Below are 17,079 nucleotides of genomic sequence, written 5' to 3' on the forward strand. Positions count from 1 at the left end.
AAATATATACAAATATTTTCTATTTTCCACTCTAATATGGAACATAATGATTAAAAGAGATTTTCCCTTACTAAGAAAAAAAGCTCAAATAAACATTTTTTTTAGATCTATAAAAACGGAATATTCAGGACTTTTGATCCAGTTCTTTTAATCCATTTATAAAAAAAATATCTAAATATTATATCTAAAATGGTCCGGCCCACATGAAATCGAGTTGACATTAATGCGGCCCGCAAACCAACCCGAGTCTGACATCCTTGATCTAAATCAGGGGTCGGGAACCTTTTTAACAGATAGAGCCATAAAAAAAACATATTTTCAAATGCTCTTCCTTGAGAGCCATACTCAAAATGTAAAAGTCAAAATACATGAAAATGTGTGCATTTTTTTGTCATTTCACCACTTATACAGTACAAAAAGACTATTCTTTTGGCAACATTGTTATGCCGTTGCTAATCAATGAGTATCAATGACGATATGCATTTTAGCTCACGAGTTAGCTGAGGGCCTCATGCACCCATCAAAAGAGCCGCATGTGGCTCCCAAGCCATAGGTTCCCTACCCCTGATCTAGATTGAGGCTAGCTTTTTCTTTATTCTTTGTCTCTTTTTGTTGTTTGTTTCTTCCCCTCTCGTGCTTGTTCGTCTTTGTCTTTGTCACATGGCCCTCCTCCGCCTCTTCGTCTTCGTCCTCGCCCTCCTCTCCGCCGCCCCTTTTGGTGACCCGCAGGTGCGCTCCCTCGCCGGCGCCCCTCCGGAGGTTTGCCTTTTATTCCAAACACGTGGACTCCGTTTTTAATATTTGCAAACACAGGCTGAATGCAATGCTTTTTATTGTCATTATACAAGTACAACAAGATTTAAAGCTTCACTGTGAAGCTTTAATGAGTCGATTTTTGTTGTTTTTTTGACCAACTTTCTTCACCAAGATACAGCCTTTTCATTAACTGAACTTTCTATCCTGCCCGAGGACGTAGTATTTTTTTTTCCTACCTTCTCCGCTGCGGTCACGCTACTCAAACAAAGGTTGCTCGTGGTTCTATTCCTGAATACATTTGGCTCAAGGGCTGACTGCTGTCTGCGCTTTTAATTCCCTTGTTTTTACAAAAAATGCCAACCTACTATCATCTCAGTTGATCTCCCCGGTGGGGAATTTCATTCTCGTTCTCTGTATTAATCAAAAAGCTGTTTTTTTCCCCCGTCTCGGTGAAAAAAAAATGGTCAGCCATTTTATCTACTTGTTAATGTTGCCAATTACTCAAACAACCGGTATGTTTTGCAGTGTTGGACGGTAATTGAGATGGTAATGCGACTGTCAAAGTAAATTCTGTCATTCAACGGCTTGTAAGTGGATTTATTCATGACAATTCACTCTGCTTTTGCGGGATAACGTTAATGAGAGGGTTAAAGGTTGATGCCATGTTTTTTTTATTTTACACCGCGCCCTTTATCTCGCTCCACCACTCACAATAGACTTGATTTGGTTTTCTACCTTCTTATTATTCTCGTTCTCACTGGCATGCATTTCCCGATAGCCATATTATTTCACCGCATATTATTTCACTGCCTACATTTCTACAACAATTGTATTTTACAGAGTGATTCAGATAAAATGTCAGCAAGATATCAGCTCTTGCCTCCAATACTAAAATACATTTTAAAGGGGACAAGGCTAGATTTTCCGTAAGCCTACTGAGCATCGATTATTATCATTTTCTGTTTCACGCTATTCACATGGTGGATTTCCTAATATATTTCTATCACGTTCATTTCAGCATCCCTCTTTTGTTACAAATTTCAGTATATTGTCACCAACAAAAGAGACAAAAAACCGAATTGAATAACAATGAAATACTTTGGAGGAGAGTCACCTCTGACCAGCATATATATATGAATATTACACATGCATTATCAGATAAATATGATGTAGAACATGCCCAACATGGAAGAAAATAATCTTTTTTTGGCAAAACAACACCATCAAAAGTTCTTAATAGTAGTAATCAACAACTACGATCATCAATTTGGAAACTGCATAATGAAAACATTTCTTGATATGATTTTGCTGGAGATTAGAAAATTTACTTAACAGATAAAATTCCCTTAAAACAAAGAAAAAAAACATTTTAACAATAGCCCTTGCCTACCTCAGAAATACCAAAAGCAGACATTTCACTAGTGAATTAATTGACTTGAAATATTGGCAGTTATCCGTGCAAAAACCTTGGTTTGCCTCAGGACCACAAAACCCAAATCCCTCCCTCCCTCCCTCATCTTTCCATTGAAAATAATATTCAAATATTGGAGCTTGGGGAAGCCAGGCGAGGAATTGTGTTTCCTTTCCAAGTAGCGTGTGTCTCCAGGAAGCCTCTGTGTGTGTTTTACAAATCTCACGTGCCATCGTTATGAGACTGCAGCGGGACTCTATCTGCTATTTGTATGTGTAAGGATGGTCGCTCTTTAACGGATTTGCTTGGTTGCCGCTGATAATCTCGGCTTCGCTTTGGCGTACACCCGCAAAGGAGCTAAACTTCCCGTCAGCCGTGTGTATATGTGTGTGTGTGTGTGTGTGTGCATGTCTGCCTGCAGCCTTTTGACCACCTACATTATGGACTGCACATATTGAATTGTTTGTGGAGCAGCTGGTTTTCCCGAAGCTTTGGGTCCCCAGACTGCTCTGCCCCGGGAACCAGGCAGTGAAGAAGGGGAGGAGTTGGTTAAGGGACAGGTGGGAGGTGGAGGGGGAACGGAGGAGGGGTGGGATCTCCGAGGGAGAAACCAGGGGAGGAGGTTGGGGGATGGAATGGCAGAAAAAGTTCAAGGATCGTGTTTATTATGCTGCGTGTTTTGAACGTTGATTAGTGCTTCAGAATACTTACCATTCTGAGATGTTTACTTTTTTTTTTTTATCTAAGAGCCATTTTTTCATTGTAGAAATCATATGTGAGATTTGACAAATGATTGTAGAATTCAACATGCTTACCAGTCCATGGAAAAATGTATGTAAAGTCACAGATCTTTTGTTTTGTTGATAAATCACAAGTTAGCGCTACGTCTGAGCAGTGCAAATATTACAATGATTCTACCATTGAAAAATCTCATTTAAACAGTAAATATGGGAAGAGATGACTTTTACATCAAGTTCAAAGAACATCTTGGGCCCAGTATATGCCAGTATAAGCAAAACTTCAACTTAATTTTATGACCTGTTTTGCTCTGGTGTTCTCTTTAGAATTCCAAGATTTTCAGATGATGCGTGAAGAACAAAAGCGCAGCAGCATTTTTCCCGCACGCACCTGCCAAAGCTATTTTTGCTTCTCTTCGCTCTCTAGTGGTTGCGCTGCAATGCATGAACGTTCCGTCTATTTTTATGCCGCTTTTTGAAGCGTCGGCACATGTGCACGAGAAAGAATACTTACTGCAATTTGGCGCAAAAAAAGATAAGATCGCAACTTGCCAATTGGTTTAATACAACAACAATTATAGAGCCGCAAATTGTATTTACCAACACTAGAAAAGAGCGTGCTAACGAACAGATGGACGAACAGATGATTGGAACGTTTTATGTGTCTTTGTTTGAGGAAGTGGATCCAGTCTGGTTTTTGCTCCAACCAAGATTGGGAAATTCTCAGATTGGGTTCCAAAAAACAGCTTTCGGACCTGAAAATGAGTCGATTTGTTTGGGAATACAGCGTCGGAGCAATTGAGAGTCGTTTTGGCTGACCAGACAAAAGCTGCGTCTGGCAACCTCAAGTAACGAACGATAAGGTGACTTACTACTGTAGCTAGAGTACTGCTTGCGCTCTGTCCGTGGCCGCGATGGTCTTCGTCTTTGGTCCGCTTGGACTCTGCCCAGAGGATTATTGGCGCTCTCCCGCAGTAGGCTTAGCCTCCGCGGGACTAACAAGTCAGACGCTGTCAGATCCGGGGAAGCGAGGCCAAGGGCCATCGCTTTGAAGTGGGCCATGCGGGGGGATCAGATGGGGAGAGCCGCGGGTCCGAAGCTTCGACCAAACTGGCAGACTGGCTTAGCTTTGGGAGGCCCTTAAACCAAAACAAAGACAAAAGCGTTGGAATGCTGAAAAGAGCAAAAACGAGCGGGGAGAAAGAAAAAAAAATAGTGCTTCTGCTATTACAGCATGTTGAAATACGTGTTTTACAGCCAGGGATTGTGTGGATTTGTTATACTACTGTCCTCATTTTGGAAACCGGAATACTGTACATATGAAATAATAATTATTTGAATCTCTTTTATTTTTGGGGTTGCAGCGTGAACATCTCGCAAAGAAGGACCAAATGAATCTAGGAATCACACAATGGCATCAAAAAGTAGTCTGACGTTTTAAAGAAGCGTTTTCGGCTCCCACGAAGAATGTCTTTCGTCGTGTGACATAACGGCGCTGGCCCGAGTTGGAAGAGGAATGTTTCAGGCAGCTGTTTTCCATCGGCACTCCGCCATCCGTCACCGTCCCAGCGGTAGAACGTAACCCCCAAAGACACGAAGGTGGACGCAGTTCCGTTGATTGAGGCCGTCCCACTTTGCACAACCCATTCGGACAGCGCTTGACGGGTCCAAGCGGCCGGCCAGCCCACTGTCACGTGGAAAACCCTGGGCTGAATGTGTTGGCCTCCATCTGGGAGCAATTATGCCTTTTCCTCATTGTTTCCTGTCTTTTCACCCCAACAGAACTCTTGTGGCGTTCCCCTCTCTGGATGCAGGAATGTTGGCTGAGCTCCCTGGGCCCGGTCCGGCTTCTTAGCCCCGCCGTCTATGTCATTTAAGCCCCGGCAACGCTTTAGAGCCGTCACTCAGGCCCGGGCGCCCGCTTTCGCGCATATTCTTCACCTCATCAGTATCGAGACTCGGGGAAAGTTCACCTCGGAATTCCTTTGGCATCCGTCGAGCTTTTCGGCGCAATCGGAACATCTCGCGGCGTATTTTTAGCCGACTGTTTTTGGGGAAGATTGCGGACACATGTTGCGCTCCAGAAGGAGCTGCCAATGACTACCACAAATCACAGTGGGTGCTTGGACGGAGCCGAGCTGGCTTTGTCCCCACGTCCATTTCTAGCCGCCAGCGCCTTTTTCTGCGTGCGGGCTCCTTTCTGGGGAAATGTGATCGTTTTGCCTCACCGCCGACACTCATCGACAAGCTCACAAAACGCTTCTTTTGTTATGTTTACGCCATTTCTGCACTTTCCCAGTGTTTTTTAGTACTGTAAAAGATAGCTGGAATTTGGATGCCGAGTACTAATGCTCTAGTACAGAGGTGGCCATATATGTCAACTTAGACGTTTTTCCCGTATTTTATACGTTTTTTTTATCATTTCAAAGTGTGTACAGGATTTTTTGGTTTACATTTTTTTTGTAAAAGCGATCTCGTTTGACTCTTTTTGGCTCTAATTCGGATCGTCTAGGTCACTGGTAGCAGACGAAATGTAATCTCCGAATGCTAATAGTATTGTCATGCTTCACGTATGATATCCGCACACGCGTTCCCCTTTCACACGACCACCTTTTCACTCTATAAATATAGCGCGTCAGAAAGCCGTCCACTTTGGAGAAAATTTTAGACTTTTATGTGCGCCCTATGTGAGTTAATATGTGCCGCGTTGCATTTGTACATTTTTTTATCGGTTTAATAAGGGGAACTGCAATCATTAATAAGGGGAGCAATTGACCGGTATGATCAAACATGTGGCTCTCGAGCCGCATGCGGCTCCCGGCCAATAGGAATGTGGCTCTTTGGCACAGCAACCTCCAGGGTAGTTGATGTGTTCACTCTGGCTGAGTTGCATTTTTGCTCTTTGTGTCTAGCTAATTCGCCACCCCTCCTCTAGTACAATTTTAGGGTCTTGGTCATGTCTGGGGGATTTCTGGTATCTGGCAAGTGTGTCTATTCAGTTAACACGTTTCTGTATGCGAGATTTTAAAAAAATCTGATTCCGCCGGCGTCATGTGCAAACGCTGTTATCGACAATTCTTCTTGTCTTTGTTTCAGTTTTACGAGATGACTTCAGACAGAACCCCGTCGACGTGATGGTCGCCGTCGGGGAGCCGGCGGTCTTGGAGTGCCAGCCACCCCGCGGACATCCCGAACCCACCATCTCTTGGAGAAAAAATGGTTTGAACTTGGACGACCGAGAAGAACGAATCACGGTGAGTGTGTTCGTCGGCCGCTCGAACCGAACGCCCGGTGCGCGGCGGGAGTCAAACTTGATTGCGTCGTGCCTTTTAATATCCGCTGGCAACGAGCTGTGCGTTGATGGGTCGCGGGTTTGAAAGCTCAGTAAGAGCGGTGACAGGTTTGAGTCTCTCCGGGGGGGGTTGTGATGGATGGAGTAGCTTGCCGCCATTCCGGGATAACAACCGTGCACCGCAGAGGCAAAATTCAAAGACTCCCTTTGCTTTGTACTCCTTTCAGGCCCGCCTCTCTTTATCCTTCCCAACTATGGAAATGTGACTTTGCCACCGGAGTTCACCTCAAAGACATCGTTTACTTCTCAAAGAAAATTGGAGCCCACTAAAATTGGGGTCCCAGGTGATGCAAGCACGACAAAAGGCGGGCGTCGGGGCTTTTGTTTGGGATTGACGCCGATAAATGTCCAATTCGACCGCTGCCGATTCCTTTGGAGTTGAAATGTCGCTTTTAACGGTACGCGTGCGTCGGACGTATCCCGCGGCGTGGATTTAATGAGGGAATCGATATACGGTGCTCAGTGGCCACGAGGTTCTACTAAGCATAATTCTGAACCCTCCGCCACGGCACTGCGGGCTGTCTTGACCTCTGACCTCTCGACCTCTGCTAAAGAGAAGCTAAGAGCTTGTCCTTGAATAGATTAGGCATTATTAGAAAAGTCAAATTCTCCCGTCTTGCAGCAGGAAAAGACCTTGTATTGTTGCTTCCATTGTATAAGACGGCTGCTTTTGTGCTATTGTGTATACTAAAAAACTCTATGGAGCGTCAAGCATTTATTGTAACAATGTCATGTTAAATGTTTTTTTTTTCCAGAGCAAAAACGGATGTTTGCCAAGATAACAAAGTGACTCGTTTGCTTTAAATGAGGACAACAGAAACCATAGAAAAAAATCGTTTGTCAAGAAAAAAAGGACCTTGCTAAGATTTAAAGATACAAATTCTTACAAGTAAAGAGCTACATTCATAAATAAAAAACTGAAAATTATACATAATTCCAATTTGAAAGGTTATCAAAAGAGTAGTTTGTTGCTCAACAATTCATTCATTTGTTACCAATATTAACACATTGGCTGCCATTGGTGGTGAAATGCTCACGGCTCAGTAAAAATGGATTTAACTTCTATCTCCGTCAATGGCAGATTGATTCAATGGTCTGAGCGTGTTTTGTACTGATGGAAGAATAGCTGAAACTTTGTTTCGCCACAAATTGGGGTGAAAGAGCATCACTCTGGCGGCAAGCATAAATGCTCGGATGCCTCACATGTACATTTTGTGACGACGCCAACAAATGAGGCACGTCGCCACCGCGTTCGGGGGTGCTTGTGTGCAAAGACAGCTGTGTAAATCCTCTGTTTGCTTTGGTTTAGATCCGCGGCGGCAAGCTGATGATCACCAACAGCAGGAAGAACGACGCGGGCAAATACATTTGCGTCGGGACCAACATGGTGGGCGAGCGGGAGAGCGAAATTGCTGAACTCACCGTCCTGGGTAAATTCACACTTTTTCCCCAGTCTGCTCGGCCCACGTTATGCCACGTCACTTTGTCCGGAGTCTAACCCTGAACCCCGTTTTGCTATCCTCAATTTGCAAGCACTGCGGCATCAAAAATGTTTGTCTTTTTTTTTTACCTTTCAAAACTAAAAGCCTCCAGCTTTAATTCTCAAGCCCAGGCACGCACACACAATCACACAATCACACAAACGCACACACACACACACACACACACACACTGAGTCTTTTTTCGAACATTCCCCATCGGAATTGAGCTCTTATCAGCATCGTATTGAGATGACCTTGGTGGGGTGTGGAATACACAGTCTAAAGCCGCATCAAGCTATTCAAGGCTGTGAGAGTAATCTTGCAGAATGCATCCAAAGGTCAAGATACTCGGGAATGTAGCACAACACAAATAATCTATGAGGGAGGTTATGGCTAGAGGTAAAAAAACTAAAAAATAAAAGTGCTGCGGTGAAATATAGAAATGGGCAAACGTGAAGAATCTTGCAACAATGGAAGCCATCAAAAACCTTTTTTTAAAGTCGCTTCCGTCTCACAACAACAGCAACTTTTCAGCCGCGTTAGTATCCATTTTTGATCAATTTTTAAAACAAGTTATAATTTTTTGGACAAAGCTGTGTTAGCATTTTTACTTGGCATATTGCACTTGATTGATTTCATTATCTAATATTTATCATTTCATTTCATGGTCATTTTTGTGTTGTCGTTTGACTTTTTTTGCACTTTGCGTCTTGTTATTTTTAGTATTTGGTTAAATGCATACTTTGTTGTCGTCTGTTTTCTTTTATTTGATTCTAATTATGTCAAATGGAAGTTTTCTTTTGTTTCTTTTTGTTTTTAGAGCGCCCGACATTTCTCAAGCGGCCCAGCAGCGCGGTGGTGTTGGCGGACGGCAGCGTGGAGTTCTACTGTGCGGTTCAAGGTGATCCTGTTCCCACTGTTCGCTGGAGGAAAGATGATTCGGAGCTGCCCAAGGGAAGGTAAAAAAAAAAAGCCCCTTTTTTGGGGGCAACGCGATCGTTCCACCTCTGCTTGCCATCACGTGACCCCTGCCCTTCTTTTAGATTTGAAATCCTAGAAGACCACACTTTGATTGTACGCCAAGCGACCTCTTCGGATGAGGGTTCCTATACTTGTGTGGTGGAGAACATGGTTGGGAAGTCGGAAACATCCGCCATGCTCACTGTTCACGGTCAGTGGAAACCCCCTTTTTTTAATAAACTTTCAATACAGTAATCCCTCGAATATCACGGTTAATGTTTGCAATAATCGAAAAATCGTGAAGTAGGGTCACCCCTGTTATAACTTTTTTCTTCTTCAGTGCTGCAGTGTGGATTTTCACATGTTTAGGAACTTAAAATAATAATCATAATTAATAGCGGTAAAAAAAAGCAAAATAATGAATTTGCGATAAGTGAAGACGGGATAATCGAGGGATTACTGTAGACTCTTTCCTTGACACATTTTAATGATTTTGCTTCACAATCCTTGGAATTTTTTGGACACGTATTCAACAGTCAGAGATGAATTCCACTTGTAGTATTCTTTTTTTCCCTCCCACTTCCATCAAGTGCTCCCATTTCGAATAGCGACGGTCCTGGCGTCAGACCTTTTGCACATTCCTGACTCATTACTATTTTGTGTTTTTGCTCCATTATAGTCCACACGGGTAAGTCTGTCATCCATCCCTCTCTCACTCTCACCCACCCACCCACCCATCATGAGCCGGCAGCACCACGTATGCCATCCCTTTGCACCGTATGTTTCGGTTAGCTCTGTTCAGGTAAATATTGGCACCCTTTTGTGCCGTTTGTTGTGATTCTGAGCCTCCCTCTCCCGCAGTGCCGCCCGCCTTCGCCTTGCGGCCACGGAATCAGGTGGCAACCGTAGGGAGGACGCTCACCTTCCAGTGTGAAGCCACGGGGAACCCGCCGCCCGCTATCTTCTGGCAGAGGGAGGGCAGCGAGGTGAGAAGATTCCTCCGCTTTTCACTTCCCGAAAGATTAGTGGCGCAAAAACCAATGTGTGTTTTACCATTCCGCCGCCAGAGCCTCTTGTTCTCGGCGCCGCAACCCTTCAGCCGGCTGTCCGTCTCCCAGATGGGCACTTTGACGATCACCGATGTTCAACAATCCGACGGAGGCTTGTACAGTTGTCAGGCGCTCAACATTGCCGGAAGCGTTATCACCAAGGCGCTGCTGGAGGTTACTGACTGTGAGTGCTCAAAGTATTTCCTCATTTTTCAGGCACTATGTCATTGCCGAAAAGAAAAAAAGTCGCTACGTCGTCGTCAGGAAGAATATATAAATGTGTAAGGAAGCATTTCAGGGAGAAATGTCGAAACAAAGACATGCATTGTGGATGGAAATATATGGGAAGAACAATGTAAATTCAATAGACATATACAGTAATCCCTCGTATATCGTGGCTTCAACTTTCACGGCTTCACTACATCGCAGAGTTTTAGTAAAGTAAAAAATATATATATATTTTTAAAGTTCGTAAAAATGTATATACGTATATATATATATATATATATATATATATATATATATATATATATATATATATATATTTTTTTAATAGGGGTGACCCTACTTCGCGGTTTTTCGTTTATTGCGGCCATGTCTGCTCTACATTAACCGTGCGATAATCGAGGGATTACTGTACGATCATCAATGTCATTTACATATACGTCATGTCAACAGGACCCAATAGAAATGTGTTTGTGTGTTAATGGCCAAATGATGGTTAAATATCACCAAACACAAAATATTTAAAGGCATTCATGGACATCATCGGGCGTCAATACAACATGGTCATCATGTAACTCATTATAATGACAATAAAAGCATTCAATTCAATTCAATAACCGTATATCCCTAAATCCTAGCCTTAACTCGCGACCAGCCAACAACGGCGACGGGCGTCCAATCCATTTTAACCTGGAAGGGGTGGCAGCAAGAAATGTAATGTTCTCTCCCCGGTAATTACCCACCATGACAACCACCGCAGGTCTCGGTGTGGATGAACCACGAGTTTGCTTCTCTCCGTGTTTGCACGTTTGAAATGAATAAAAGAAAGGGCTCGAGGCTTTTCTCAATATTGACATTTTTGGAGCTGGGATGTAGCTTTCATTCCTCACAGCACTTTAAAAAGAAAAGAAGGCATCCAGGGGACTAAAAACGTGGGGTGTCCCCAAAAAAACGCTCTTTTTCTGTGATCTATTAGCACTCCGCTCTGGCTCCATCCCCGTTCGGACGGCCACATTTGTATGGAAATAAGCAGTGGCTAATGCCTCTGGCGCTTTTAAAGCCATGTTTCCATCCACTTTTTGGTTAGCCTTATTTATTTAGAAGCCCTGTCGCATTTGGCCGGGCCTCAAAATGAAAAGTGGCGTGTTATCTTTTGTGCTGGAAGCTCCCTCCGCCCGTCGCTATACCTGCTGTCCAATGAATGATTAGTGGCTCTGCTGGAAGGGATATGTTGAGTTTTGTTTTCCTTTCCTTTCTCTGGCTTTAAATCCGTCTACTATTGCTCTCTCATCAACTTTCAATATGTTTCTGCAGCAGTTTTTTCTTTCTTTCTTTTCAATTTTTTTGTTATCTTCAGAAATACATCTTCGCAACTTAACCTATTGGCTGTGTTTTGATCCATTTGAACTGGGAGGACTGGCAGTAAACGGTTATGTTTCGGGTTGTTGTTTTTCCCCCATTTATTGTTTTGTTTTTCTAAAAATATTTAAATTCTACCAATATTTTTCCTCATGTTTATTTAAAATTGGTTTTACAAGAAAGGGACAAAAGTCACTATACTATATTCTAGCTTTGTTGTAGTTTGTTTTCATTGTAAAAAAAATCAGCAATAAAATACTAGTTTTAAAAAAAAGCACATTTACTATGAAGAGGCTCAAAAAGGACGATCTGGACAGTTTACAGTTAAACAATGTCTGCCAACAATTAATTATTAATTGACCACCAATATAGTTGTCGATCAATTCAAATATGCACTATTAGCAAATTAATAGTCCACGGATGGTCCCGGATCATTCACAGATGCGGATAAGCCAATTCGTGGCCTTCATATTCATTATAATAAATTGTGTTTGACTTTGCTTGAGTTCAAATTGAAGCGTCCACAAAACAGCGATAGCCTCTGCATTGACCTCGTCGTTTGCTTCTCTCTCTTTAAGCCGGCTCGGAACTGCCCCCGCCTATAATTCGACAGGGCCCCGTCAATCAGACCGTTCCCGTGGACGGCACCGCCGTGTTGAATTGCCAAACGGCCGGCACGCCGCCCCCTTCGCTCCACTGGAAGAAGGACGGCGCGCCGTTGGACGTGGCGGAGACCGGCTCGCTTGAGATTCGTCACGCAAAGGTAGGCATCTCTTCGCGAGGATCCCTTCGACTGAACAACTGGTTTGTCATTTCTTTTTTTCCTCTCATTGTATTCAGCTGGAGGATAGCGGTTTTTACACTTGTGTAGCGTCCAGCCCCAACGGAGAGGCCTCCTGGACAGCGCATTTACAAGTCGAGGGTAAAGGTCTATTTACTTTAAAAAGGATAGGAGGACGCCCAAAATGTAGACTAGTTACCAAAAAAAAAGAGATACAAGAACACCCACCATACTTGAGGCAAGATCTACCGTCTTTTCTTGCATATTTGTAGCAAAAAAAATGATGACTGAACCAAGAGTACGGCTTATATGCACACAAATTAGACTTGACATGCACGACACTGCAAAGCGTCAAAGACGAAACGCCATAACGCAAGACAATGCGGTCAATACGGTCATTTAAGAGAAAAGATAAACAGATATAACGCAAAACTAAATTTATTTTGACGTCTATGAATGAGATAGATCCTGTTTGTACTGCTCACGTGACTTCCTTTTTTAATTTGTCTACGTGCAGGCAACACCCTTTCGGAATGTGCAATCCACCAATCGATTGATTCAGTATCTCAGAAATCCCACGTGCGATGATTTTTCTTAAGATTTTCCCTTCAAAGTAACACATTTGCACTCCCTATAAATACCATGAATATGGAGGTGAAAATTGTGAATCAGGGGGCGTCTTATACCAGAGAAATCGTAAAATTCAATGATTTTAAGGCAATTTTAAGGGTACGGCTTATATGCGAGAAAATACGGTATACTAATCATCCAAAATGACAGTGAATGCGGTTTTCTGCACCATCAGAGTTTGGAGTTGTCGTCCAGAACAATCGGCCTTTGGGCGCCGACCTAACGCCCGGCGCTCCATCCAAACCCGAGATCAGCGACGTCAGCGCCAACTCCGTCACGCTCTCGTGGACACCCGACGCCGGCGCCGCACCTACGTCCTACCTAATTGAAGCCTTCAGGTTAGAAGTGTTTCATTTTACAGCATTTTGCGCCTCGCAATATGATGTTCATCCGGCGACCTTGATTTTCTGCCGCAGTCACACTTTGGGGAGCCGATGGGTGACCTTGGCCGAGCACGTGAAGACGCCCACGTTTACCCTGAGGAACTTAAAGCCCGGCACCGTCTATCTTTTTATGATCCGAGCGGTCAACGCGTACGGCCTCAGCGACCCCAGCGCCATCTCCGATTCCGTTCGGACTCTCGGTTGGTGTTTGCCGTCATTTCATCCCGTGGATTTGAATATAACTTTGCCGTTTACTCCTCTTTGCTTGAAAAAATAAATGCATAAAAAAGATAGCGCTCACGCCGCCGAGGGCGCCGATCCGCGTCACATCCAGAGGGAATTGGCCGACGTGGTGATCCACCTCAACACACCCGCCATCGTGTCGTCCTCTGCCGTCCGTGTCAACTGGATCGTGAGTACCGTGCTTTTTGCCTAGTTTTTTTTTTAACGCTTGGGGGGCTTCACAGGATTCTGTAGAACTGGGATTGTCTTTTTTTTTTGGACTCTAGGTGGAGCAGCACTCATTGTACATCCAAGGCTACAAAGTTTTGTACAGGTCTTCGGCCGAACACGGCCAGCCCGAGGGTCACTGGAGTGTCCTGGACGTACGTGCGCCACATAAAGACGGCGTGGTGATCGGTCAACTCAAGAGCGGCGTCATCTACGAATTCAAAGTGCGGCCATTTTTTGACGAACTCCAGGGAGCCGACAGTGACGTGAAGGTCATCAGAACGTTGGACGAAGGTACGTTTTTCCATTTTTTTTTTGCAGTAGCATTGATAGCGACGTTTCAATACATCGGCTTGAAATGTAAAAACTTCAATTATTATTTTTTTATAAACCGTGCAACAAGCAGCATTAAAAAAAAACCTTCCCTTGTGTGACCCAGCTGTTTGTCATCAACCTCTGTCTGTGTATCTAAACCCTGTATTCTGGCATGTCTTGTTGTGGGAGTATTTTTTTCCTGTTTCCTGGTATCATTAGTAATGTTTTGCTTATTCGTCGCTGTTTACTTTAATTTTGTTTACCTTGTCCCAGTTTTGATTATTTGTCTAGTTTTCATTCAAATCCTAGCATTTCCCTCTCGTTTTTCCGCTTCTCGCTCCCGGGTTCCATTTCACTTGCAGCCGAAGGGAATACTTAACAGAGCTTAAATGACAATAGGACATTGATTTTGAATGCTACAATTATATTTAGCAGTTCATAGGTGACATATCGATCTCTGTTGGTCGTAGCGCCGAGGCAAGCGCCCCAGGACGTTACGGTGACAAAGAGGGATGCCAATAGTACCGCCATCCTCATCTCCTGGAAAGCTCCTCCCGTCCTGGAGGAGGCCGCCGTCATTCAGGAATACAAGGTACGAGAGCACGTGACAAGCCTCCAGTGACGCTTAGAATGAATGATGCTTTTTCAATTTAAAGCGTATCTTTGGAGGCGCCACTGGGCGGTTGGGGGGGGGGATAATCACTGTCATCTTCTCCTTGTATTTGACAGATCTGGTGCCTGGCTAATGAGAGTCGCTACCACGTCAACCAGTCCGTGGACGGCTACACCTTTTCGCTTCTGGTTCCGGGCCTGGCGCCCGGGATACGCTACAGCGTGGAGGTGGCGGCGAGCAACGCCGCCGGAGCCGGGGTCAAGAGCAAGGTCAAGTTCTTTGAGTTTGGTGAGGCTCATCTACACACGGATACGGCTGTGGACTTTGCGCCACGTCTAAAGTCTGATCTCTCTCTATGCGTTCCCTCAGATTCCGCCGGTCAGATGACCAATCTGAGGGATGGAAAGGACGCCTTGACACACATCTCTGACGTGGTGAAGCAGCCAGCCTTTATTGCGGGCATCGGCGCCACCTGCTGGTGCGTCCTCATGATTTTCAGCGTGTGGCTTTACCGTCATCGCAAAAAGAGAAGAGGCCTCAGCAGCTCCTACACCGGCATTCGAAAGGGTCTGTCATATTCCTTTGCTTTCCCGCGATTGACGTCCAATCCATTTAGGACCGGCCGGTCAAAGACGCGACGCCCATAGCCGTCGACGGCGGCCGCGCGCGCCCGAGACAGACATTTAAAGGCTGACCTTTTAGATGTTTGTGTCCTTTGAGTCCATGCTGTGTTTATGTCGAGCTGACATTACCTTTGCTGTTATATCTTCCTTCTTCAAGTCTCTGATTAACCTTTTCAGATAGACAGGGATGATTGATAGGCTGCTTTTTAATCTTCCAATCAGAGTGGGATTTATTTGGACGGTGGGCACGCAGGGGAAAGTAGTTTTTCTTATTGCTTCCTTGTATTAATGCACTTTTTTTGTCTTTCTCTATACAGTGCCGTCGTTTACCTTTACACCGACAGGCAAGTACTTTATGCTCACTTGGCTTGTGTGAAAAGTAGAATATATGATGTGTTGTGGTAGAAATATGAGGACGGATTGCTACTCCAACTTTAGAGCTGTTGCTATAGCATGTCTTTGGGAACCATTGTCCGTGAGGTCAGAGGTCACAATGGACATTTTTAGTTCATCGCACTTTGTTTCGAGGGCTCCTTGTGAAAATGTGCAAGGTGATTTTTTATTTTTGGAATGACATTGTCAAAAAGGTTCGCACAAAAAAGGCTGCAATAGGAAATGGGGACATTTTTAAGAAAATATTTTTTGGGTTACCGCTACAGTTCTTTGATGGTATTCCTCCTTCTTTTACAGTCGCCTATCAAAGAGGAGAATCTACATGTGGAGCTGGCAGGCAAGTTGCATTTTGCTTGCCTTTTGGAATTGTAATGCAGGTGACTTGTGGAGACACTAGGAGGCGATGTTTATCTGTTATAAGGCTGTTTGTCGAGTTGAAACTATGAGGAGACTAACTATACTGCGGCTTTTGATTGACAGCCTCCCTGTGTTACAGATCTGGTATTCTCGGCGTGGGAGAACCTCTAAACCAGCTTTGGCTGCCAGACAATTGGCCAAACGCTTGCGCCAATCACAAGGACTGCAGCATCAACTGCTGCAATAACGGCAACGGCACCACGGACAGCAACATGACGACCTACAGTCGACCAGGTCCGCTCTCATGTCAGATCTCCCACGATTCCAATTTTGACCCCAACACATTTTTCTTTAGCCGACTGCATCGCCAACTACGGAAAGCATCCGGACGACAAGCTCTGCTCGGAGACGCCCATTTACACGGACGTCAACCTCGGCGACAAGCTCAACGACTTCCAAGCGTTCCCCAATTCCAACTCGTGCTACGCCAGTCCCGGAGGAGATTCTTCCGATCCTTACGAACCCATCCCCTACGCGACCACCCAACTGATTCAGGCCAATATTCAAAACAAGGCTCGTACCAGCGAGCCAATGGAAATGCCCTGCTGGAATCTGCCCCCGAACCCGCCTCCTCTACCAAAAGAGATGGCCACGCAGATGCAATACAATATCATTGAGCAAAACGTTCTGAGTAAAGGTAAAATATGGGACTGGCGGATCGTCCGTGTCAACCAAGCGCTCGCTTATTTCAATATCACTCTTTCTTTAGATGTTCCAGCAGGAAATGACGGTCTAGTCCACCTCAAAATGTTCGCCGATCACAACACGGGAGGCTCAGACCGAGGTAGCAACGACACCTCGGGTAACGAGCGCTCTAGGTCAAGGTCTGCTGAGATGTCCACATTTTTAACGTTTCTTCTCGTTTCCCAGGGAGTCAAAATCAAAAGAAAGGACCGCGAGCCAACCGAACTCCAAAACATGCTGCAATGAGCTGGGCAGATGCTTTTTCTCCTCCTCATACTCGAGCCTGGAATGGGGATGAGTACAGCCTCCCTATGGACAAGAGGTGGACTTTTTTAAAAATTAGTATTAATATTGTTCGGGTTTAGCCGCTGAATTAGAGAAAAACAATGATTCTTGCAAAAGCTGGCTAAAATAAGTGGCAAGCAAATTTCAACGTAGGTTGGACTGTAAGTAGTTCCGT

The 17,079-nt window shown here is 44.5% G+C and overlaps 1 protein-coding gene and 1 long non-coding RNA gene across 2 annotated transcripts in view; one reads left to right on the forward strand and one right to left on the reverse strand.

Annotated features, from left to right (window-relative positions):
* LOC144068553 (roundabout homolog 1-like) overlaps positions 1–17,079 on the forward strand; it is a 55,239-nt gene that overhangs the window by 34,543 nt on the left and 3,617 nt on the right. Inside the window, exons 5-25 of the mRNA XM_077593163.1 lie at positions 6,001–6,158; positions 7,566–7,686; positions 8,558–8,696; positions 8,781–8,908; positions 9,559–9,683; positions 9,765–9,930; positions 11,909–12,093; positions 12,171–12,252; positions 12,917–13,079; positions 13,158–13,324; positions 13,415–13,536; positions 13,634–13,868; positions 14,360–14,481; positions 14,619–14,790; positions 14,872–15,069; positions 15,443–15,469; positions 15,816–15,855; positions 16,015–16,169; positions 16,231–16,572; positions 16,645–16,737; positions 16,806–16,941. Coding sequence (XP_077449289.1) covers positions 6,001–6,158; positions 7,566–7,686; positions 8,558–8,696; positions 8,781–8,908; positions 9,559–9,683; positions 9,765–9,930; positions 11,909–12,093; positions 12,171–12,252; positions 12,917–13,079; positions 13,158–13,324; positions 13,415–13,536; positions 13,634–13,868; positions 14,360–14,481; positions 14,619–14,790; positions 14,872–15,069; positions 15,443–15,469; positions 15,816–15,855; positions 16,015–16,169; positions 16,231–16,572; positions 16,645–16,737; positions 16,806–16,941 — 3,076 coding nt within the window. The remainder of the gene's footprint in view (positions 1–6,000; positions 6,159–7,565; positions 7,687–8,557; positions 8,697–8,780; positions 8,909–9,558; positions 9,684–9,764; positions 9,931–11,908; positions 12,094–12,170; positions 12,253–12,916; positions 13,080–13,157; positions 13,325–13,414; positions 13,537–13,633; positions 13,869–14,359; positions 14,482–14,618; positions 14,791–14,871; positions 15,070–15,442; positions 15,470–15,815; positions 15,856–16,014; positions 16,170–16,230; positions 16,573–16,644; positions 16,738–16,805; positions 16,942–17,079) is intronic.
* On the reverse strand, positions 1,783–9,917 carry LOC144068555 (uncharacterized). Its single transcript, XR_013298200.1, has 2 exons — positions 9,751–9,917; positions 1,783–4,043 (listed from the first exon to the last, which is right to left on the reverse strand). It is a non-coding gene; the product is annotated as an uncharacterized LOC144068555 (long non-coding RNA).

Source organism: Stigmatopora argus, chromosome 22, assembly GCF_051989625.1.
Source record: "Stigmatopora argus isolate UIUO_Sarg chromosome 22, RoL_Sarg_1.0, whole genome shotgun sequence".
Lineage (NCBI taxonomy): Eukaryota > Metazoa > Chordata > Actinopteri > Syngnathiformes > Syngnathidae > Stigmatopora > Stigmatopora argus.